This window comes from Leptonychotes weddellii, chromosome 8 (genome assembly GCF_054177405.1).
Source record: "Leptonychotes weddellii isolate Sample4059 chromosome 8, ASM5417740v2, whole genome shotgun sequence".
Taxonomy (NCBI): Eukaryota; Metazoa; Chordata; class Mammalia; order Carnivora; family Phocidae; genus Leptonychotes; species Leptonychotes weddellii.
In genome coordinates this window covers 122361553-122369642 of record NC_138376.1, presented here as the reverse complement: position 1 = coordinate 122369642, position 8090 = coordinate 122361553, and the positions used below count along the sequence as shown (strand labels likewise).

The window sequence follows — 8090 nt, the reverse complement described above, 5'->3', positions numbered from 1 at the left end:
GAGGAGAATGTCTGTTACCAACACTTCTATTTAACATTGTACTGAATGTCCGAGCCAGCTCTGTAGGGCAAGACAAAGGTGTAAAAGGTAAAGGGATGGGAAAGCAAGAAACAAAACTTGTCTGCAGAGGATATGCTTGTCTACATAGGAAATCCAAGACAATCTACAGAGACCATATTTTATAAATTTTAAGACACATTAAAAATTATTTTAACATCTTTGTAATTGGGCTGCATTTCACAATAAATGAAGAGTCATAATTAAGTTGGGAGCCTGTCTTAGTCTGTTTGGGCTGCCATACCGAAACACCAGCCTGGGTGGCTTTAAACAACAAACATCTCTCTCTCACAGTTCTGGAGTCTGGATGTCCACGATCACGGCACTAACGTGTTCTGGTGAAAGCCCTTTCCCTAGCTCATAAACGGGCACCGTTTTGCTGTGTCCTCACATGTGGAGAGGGTAAGAGGTCTCGGTGAGGTTTCTTTTATAAGAACTCTAATCACATTCGTGAAGGCTCCTTCCTCATGACCTAAGCACCTCCCAAAGGCCCCGCCTCCTAATCATCATCTCTGGGGGTTAAGATTTCAACATATGAATTTGGGGGAGGGGTGGCATGCAAACATTCAGGCCATAGCACCTTCTTCAGAATTATAGTGTGTGTGTGTGTATATATATATATATATATATATATATATATATATGGCATATCTTATAATGGTATGGTATAATACGGCATATGGATGGTGTATTAGGTACACTGAAATACAGTATATTGTTAGAATTTTGAGTTTAACAAGACTGATACAGTCCATACACAAAAAAACTCATATTTAAGTATACCAGCAAAAAATAGCAAATGAATTTTAAAGTAAGAATTGTTAAATATAGTTATGGTATAAAGGTTATAAAAATGTTATTTAGAGGTACATATTAGAAGTATTTAGTATAGAAGTCAAATGTCATGATAGCAGAATTCCTTCCTTTAAAATATTTTAAAGGAAAAATATAAAGCAAATATAGCAAAATGTTAATTACTATTAAATCTTGGTGATGGACATATGAGGGTTCAAACTATTCCCTCTGATTTCACATATATTTAGAAATAATGTTTAAAACTTTGAGAAATGATGAAATCCTTAAATGAAGAAATATATTATGGTCTTAGATTGAAGAGTCAATCTTGTAAAGATGTCTATTCTAGTCCATGCATTCCCAGTAAACAATTCCAATAGGTTTTATTTTTTTAATGGAATTGATGAATTGCTTCTAAAATTTATATGCAATTTCAGAGTCTAGACAAGATTCTCTTTAAGAAAAAGAATGAGGTAGGAGGGCTTGTTTTACCAAATACCAAAGTTAAAGAAAATTAAGACTTAATAAAAATTAGTCAAAAAAAAAGGGGGGGGGCACCTGGGTGGCTCAGTGGTTAAGCATCTGCCTTTGGCTCAGGTCATGATCTCAGAGTCCTGGGATTGAGCCCCGTCGGGCTCCCTGCTCAGCAGGGAGCCTGCTTCTCCCTCTCCAGCTCCCCCTGCTTCTGTTCCCTCTCTGTCAAATAAATAAAGTCTTAAAAAAAAAAAAAAAAGACAACGTTGTATCAGCACAGAGATTGACAAGTAATCCAGTGGCACAGAACAGACTGCCTGGGGCAGGGGGGCAGGGGGGGGGTGGGCAGAAGGTCCTGAATGGCAGGATGAGGAGCAGAGGGAAATCTCTCCCTCAGAGAGGCATCTATTAAACTAGTCAAAATTAGTAAAGGCAATCATTCAACACGTCTAGAGATTGACAAGACTTAAACTGAGAAGCATTAATTCAACAAAACCCAAGGAATCTTAGTAAGAAAATGGGAGGAGGTGGGAGGCCGTTGCACTGGAGAACTATGCACCCACCCTCTACCCGCACCCCCCCCAGATATGCCTTACAAAAGACCTGTTCCATTTGGGGTATAGAGGATACATCAAATCTCTCTCTTGATCTCTCTCTCTCACACAAACAGTTTTGTAACCTACAACTAAAAAAAAATTTTTTATTCTATATTGATGAACACACTTCAAAAATCAATCCTGCACTTGACCACAGATCAAACCTTAATAAATTTTTAAAAAGTAGGTTTATCTAGGCCATATTCTTAGGTCATAATCCAAAAAAATAGGAGTAAACAATTTTTAAATGTCAAACCCTTAACTATTGGAAAATTAGTCTCCCTTGGATGAGAGAGAAGATAAAAGCAAATTAATCTAGAAAGTCACAAAAAGGAGAATATTTCATGCCAAAATGCGTGGGGTGCAGTTAAGCTATAATCAGGGAAAAATATATTAACTTTAAATATCTTTACTGTTAAGTGAGAAAGTCTAAAGATAATGTAATCTAGTGCTACTTTTAATTAAGAAATTAAGAACAAAATTAAACAAAAGAAAAAAGATGTAAATTAAAGTTGAAGTTAATGAAAAATGTTTTAAAAATCAACAGAAAAAAATAAAATAGAAAGGTTATATAAATCCTAATGTTATTTGAAAGTGCCAATAAAATTGAATAACCCCTTAAGGAACCTAATTCAAGGAAGCAAGAGCAAGTTTGTTATTTAATGAATGGTATAGTGTAACTATCCCTCGGCAAGGTGATGTTGGCCCCCCTACCTCACACCATTTATAAAAAAGACAAAACCCAAACTCAGAGGAGTAACTAGTAATCACATTTCACCCAGAATAGAAGGCAACATAAAGAAGATATTCCAACATTCTTCCATATCCAAAAAGAAACAAACCAAATTAAAAAAAAAAGACAAAATATTTAATAGGCATTTTTTACAACTGCAGTACAAATTATCACTTCAAATAAACATTACAGGGTTTTAATTACTAGTCACCCAATAAATAATTTTTGCAGCTGATAAAATTATTTCATTATAAAGCGAATGTTTTAATGTATTACTTTGCTTGTACTTCTACATATCCAGAGAATTCTATTCTATCTTGAAATTCAACAACTTAGAACTTTTACAGGAATTGCTTGAGCAGATGTCTTAATTTCAGTCATTTACTGGAACGTATTTTAAAAATAGGCAATAAGTCAGAGAAGATTAGGTTGGAAAAGGGAATATAATTGGGGTCATAGAGACAATGTTGAATTGTAAAGTTCTGTGCCTCAAATTCTTCGCGGTGAACTGTACTGTCTTACAGAGCAGTAATAAAAGACACTTCAAGGCCCGTGTGGGGGCATAGAAAAGCCAGAAATAAAAAACCCACAAAGAGAAATCCCTAGGCCGGCAGTTGCTCGTCCAGAATATTTAACCAACTCTGCTGCTAACCTAGGAAACCTACCGTCTCTTAAAGCCCTAAAAACTAAGTAAGGCAATTCCAATTGTCTTTTTAAAGAGAACATTGGTGTGTGAACCTTATATATGATCACCTCAAAATCCAGTCTATGTTGTTCACGGATTTGAACACCCCTGATGAAGTATTTGTTCGATTCTTCACGTTAAACTACTTAGAATTTTTCTCGTGACCTGTCTCCTGAGGTCAACACAATTCTGTGTGAATACTTAATGTCAGATCCTTAAGAGCTACCTGTGTGATGAGCACCTTTCTTCATTAAAATTCTGTTCTCTGTCCCATTTATTGGCCATTTGCATCTAGAATAAAGAAACCTGAAAATTAGGCCTATCTCCAGCTTTGCAAGCAACTGTTACATTACACATAATCTGCTTTCAAATTCACCTCCTTTTTGGTGGGAAAAAGAGGTGACAGAGGAAAGAACATTTGAATGAGGAAATCTTTGATCCCATTCCCAATTGTACTCTTAGTAGCAATGTGAATCCTGGCAAATTATTTAACTTCTCCAAGCCATTTACCCATCTTGTGTTCTTTCTCCCCTGAACTCTTCAAGAATTATGTTGTTTACTCGTTTGTTAGAGAGGTAAACAGGATATAAAGTACTTACACTCTACAGAAAGCGTCCTAATCAGCTAAGGCCAGAAACACCTTCTTTTTAAGACTGGTCAACTACATATATTACCTGTTTATCCCTGCGGGTCACTAAGACCTTTTCCTTTTACCAGTTTTCAAATGAAATGCAATAAATGTTGGTAGTTTCGTTTTTGTGTTGAGTGCCAGATTTAAATAATCTGCAGGGTACCTGGATAGTGGCAATGAGAAGTCATTCTGAAATCCCAGAGGCAAAAAGAGAGTGGTATCCCCCTAGGCAGGACGATTACTGCCATCCTAACCATTAGCATTTAGTGCCATCCTAACCAATTCTCCAGTCACATTAGGGATAGTTCAGAGTCACTGCTGTATGATTCTAGGACATTAAAAACTCCTAAATATGGTATGTGGCACACTAAGTTTTCACCTGTGAATTTCTTGTTAGCAAAAATATGGTATCTGCTCCAAATGGATTCTAGGCCTTGCAACATTATTCTTAAAAGGTACAACAGTCTGGTGATGTCCTTCTAAAGGACTGACTAGGGCAAGAAGGTGTCATAAATGTACAGACGAAAACATAAACCTAGTACACAGACAGATAAGCAAACCCACAAATGCTGCCCTGGGGTCTCTCATATACAGGGACAGGTGGTGCTTTCCTTCCCGAAACCACAGCCAGGCAGCCCAGGCTAAATGAAATGTTCTTCCTAGCGTCACGAGGCCCAATATTATGTGCCAGCATGAGTCTGCACGGTTTGTGCTTTTCCTCCTCATGGAACACAAGGGGGGGAAAGAAGCGACGAGGCTTCCTTTAGTAGGGAAGAGCCAGCGTATAGAAACTGGTTTAACTAGTACACCAGGGCTCCAGACTGCAGCACGTCATGCGACATGCGGTAGCTAAGACACGGTACGGGGAGGAGTCTGTAGCCAGCCTGAGCTCCGGCTAACAGTATGTGCCTCGGAGCCCAGACAGCGTATGACACCATCTCCCACACAATCAAGGTTCCTGTACGTGTACAGAAACACAAGGGCTCACGGGAATGTGTTGTCTTGTCATTTGGTTGATCTGTTGGCCACTTTCAACTCCGATTTTTTTTTTTTTTTAACCTGGGGTCAGCAGGCCAGGTACAGCTCTTAATGGTCCCAACCACCTTTCAGCTGATACATCAACCTCCAGGTGGATCGCCAAAAAGTTATCCCAAATCTGTAAAGTACAAACAACATTTTAAAAACACCACAGACACACATAAATCGAAAACAAAACACAAAACAAAACAAAACAAACAAGCATGGAAAATCCAACCAGGGAAGAACTTCTTAGACATTATCAGCTAGATTCCCTGTCCTCAGATCCACACATCAAATCTAACCAGAGGTTTCTCAGACCCCTGAGGGGAAACTAAAATGCACCAGTCTGGACTAAAACCGATCTTGGTGGCTGAATAATCATCTTATTGAATAAGAGACACAATTTCTGTAAAGTACACACAAGTGACAGAAATCCAAATGTTTTTTCAGTGCGCCTTTAAAGAGTGGTCTCTTAGCAGGGGTGAGGGTGGGGGGGGTGGGGGGCTGAGGCCAAGGCTCCGGGCTTTCCCTGTGAAGGGACGCCTGAGGGAAGAAGGCACACTTTCTGCAGGAGAGCCGCTGTCCACGCTTCCTACTCATGTTTTCGCCAGCGGGTCAAACACCTGCAGCACCGTCCTCTTGTCCTGGTCACTGCCGGTCACGCAGCGATCGAAGTCCTTCGGCCCGCGCCCCGGCGGCAGCTCCTGGGCAGCCGAGGCAGAGCCTTGCAGCGGGGCTGTGTGTGCTCTTTCCAGGCCCCTGGTCCCCGAGTCCAGCGGGTCGGAGCTCTTGGAGAGCCAGGCATTCTTCAACAGGCTCGGGTGGTGGAGAAGGCTCCAGAAGGGATCCTGATAATCACCAAGAAGGGAGGCCGCCTCGGACTTGGGCTGCTCGGCGCCGGGGGTTGCGGGGCTTGCCGCGTAGGAAGCGCCGAGGCCAGTGGCTTGTGGAAGGAGAGCGCCCCCGTCGGGTGGGTGTGCGGGGGGACGGTCGCTGCGGCCGCTGCAGGGGAGGACCGCGAGGAACGGGCTGTCACAGCTCTGCAGCACCTGCAGGTGGAAGGCGGCGGGGGCCGACTTCTTCCTCCTCGGGGGCGCCTGGGGCGCGGGCGGCGGAACCTCCAGCGGGGACGGTGGGGTGGCCACGGGAGGGGCATCGTCTGGTGCTGGCGGCCCCCCGCTCGGCTTCCTCTCGGTACCCTTCCCAGGCTGAAGTGTTCTCGGTTTGGGAACAGGAGGGACGGCTGCTAGAGGGGGGGTTTCAAGGCTTGTCTCTGGGGGCCCGACCGTAAAATGGACCGTCTGTTGCCCAAACTGGTCTTCCGGTGACTCAGGCTGAGGAAAGGCAGGACCAAGAGTGTAAGTCAGTCAGAAGCCAGCACTGGGGGCGTGGGGGTCAGCACCCAGACGGTGTCAGCAGGGGGAGCAGAGATGGGGCTAAGCGGACATTCTAGCAAATTCGAGATCTGAGAATGTCTGGGATGCTGAAGTGTGACCAGGTACAAGAGAGCGCAGGGGGAACACACATCTGTCAAGTACCAGCAGGTCCAACGACATAGGAGTGGAAACTTGAAAACCAGGGCCACACGGTGAATATTCTGAAACTAGTTTTTCTCTTGTTACCTTAGGAAATGGGGTTATGCTCTTCCTTTATTAAAAGCGAACCTCTGGAAACTATCTTCTCTGAGGCCACCGCTTGGACAATTCAGCGTGTACCATGCAAGGCGGATGGAACTTATGTGAGGGCAGTAAGCTAACTGAAGGGCTAATGGATCGGCTTGCTCCTTAAATCTTTGATCAATTTAACTACAGTAGACGGCAAATTTCACACAGGAGCATCACTTCCTCGGTTCTGACTCAAAACCATCACAAAACAACTGCACAGTACAAAAGGGAGCTTTCGCAGGGAAGGAGCTGTTCGTATCGTAAAGCATCAGCATTTCCTCTGATTCTTTAGAAAACAAACCGCAGAAACAATCCTTCTCCACCAGCCTTTTATTGTCACTCCTGCGCGGCAGCCTGGGAAAATGACCCATTTCTGCCCTGGCTTTTAAAAGAAAAGACGGAGCAGGCACAGGGAAGAGGAGGAGGAAAGAGGTCTGCTTTGTAAGGGGGCAGGGCAGATGGACAGACGCGAGGTGCGAATGTGGGGCAGACCAATGCGGAGAACACAGAGCAAGCGCCAAAGCCACATCGCACACGCGCCATGGGTGGAAAGCGGCAGTCACTCGGGAACGGCCAGCCAACGGATTACCGAGGGTCCCGTTACTAGAACACCGAGATCAAACGGAAGATCCAGATGTCTCTAGAGGTGCCAGTCTTTGGGCTGCCACTGTCCTGACAAACTCATGTCTCTGAAGCAGCAAGCAAGGCTGAGAAGCTTGAGAGCGAGAGCAAAACACAATCTGCAAGAAAAGTGGCAAGAGAAGGTGTCCAGGCCCCGGTATCAGAGGCCGCGCAGAGCGCGTCCCCACTGCAAATCCACCGACTGGCAAATAAAAATCTGTACCCGTGCAACCTCGTGCACACGATACGGAGACACACAAACAGGAAAAAAGTATCCCACAAGGGCTTCGTTTGGGGGCTCCAATAGAACACTCCAGAGGCCTGATACCTCCCAGCTGTTCCATCGCCGCGAGAGACTCCTGGTTTTTCTGCTCAGCGAGAGCCAAGGACACGCGGGCGTGTGAAGGAGGGAAGCGATGGTCAAGCAGCGTCCCCAAGGACGGGAGTCCAGACCCTGGAGCCCCTTGGCAGTAAGAGGCTCTGTTACAGCTTCTTACCTTTCCTGTCCTCCGCAAGGTTGGCTTCTTGATGGTGGGGACTCTGGGCGCAGGCCGCCGGGGCAGGAGCGGGGCCACCCCTGCCGTGGGCTCTGGTTTGGAAGGCCCTGGGTCCCTCAGGGATGTGGCAGTTAGGGCATTTCCTGGGGCACCTGAAACACACAGGTGTACGGACGGCTGAAGTGGACAGGACAGGGTGATTCGCTGCATGACTTAATCTGTAGGCAGTTCACACCCTAAGAGTAATTTGCTAAGGCAACGTATTTCCTTTTTTCTAAAAACAAAAAAATCTCTAAGGGCTGTCAGGACCAACCAGC

At 44.4% G+C, this 8090-nt stretch overlaps 1 protein-coding gene across 1 annotated transcript in view; it reads right to left on the bottom strand.

Annotated features, from left to right (window-relative positions):
* Window positions 1-2768: 2768 nt before the first annotated feature.
* SYNJ2 (synaptojanin 2) overlaps window positions 2769-8090 on the bottom strand; it is a 95125-nt gene continuing 89803 nt past the window's right edge. Inside the window, exons 26-27 of the mRNA XM_081829208.1 lie at window positions 7774-7970; window positions 2769-6325 (exon numbers count right to left, since the gene is read on the bottom strand). Of these exons, the coding sequence (XP_081685334.1) occupies window positions 5588-6325; window positions 7774-7970 (935 nt within the window). The 3' untranslated portion in view covers window positions 2769-5587. The remainder of the gene's footprint in view (window positions 6326-7773; window positions 7971-8090) is intronic.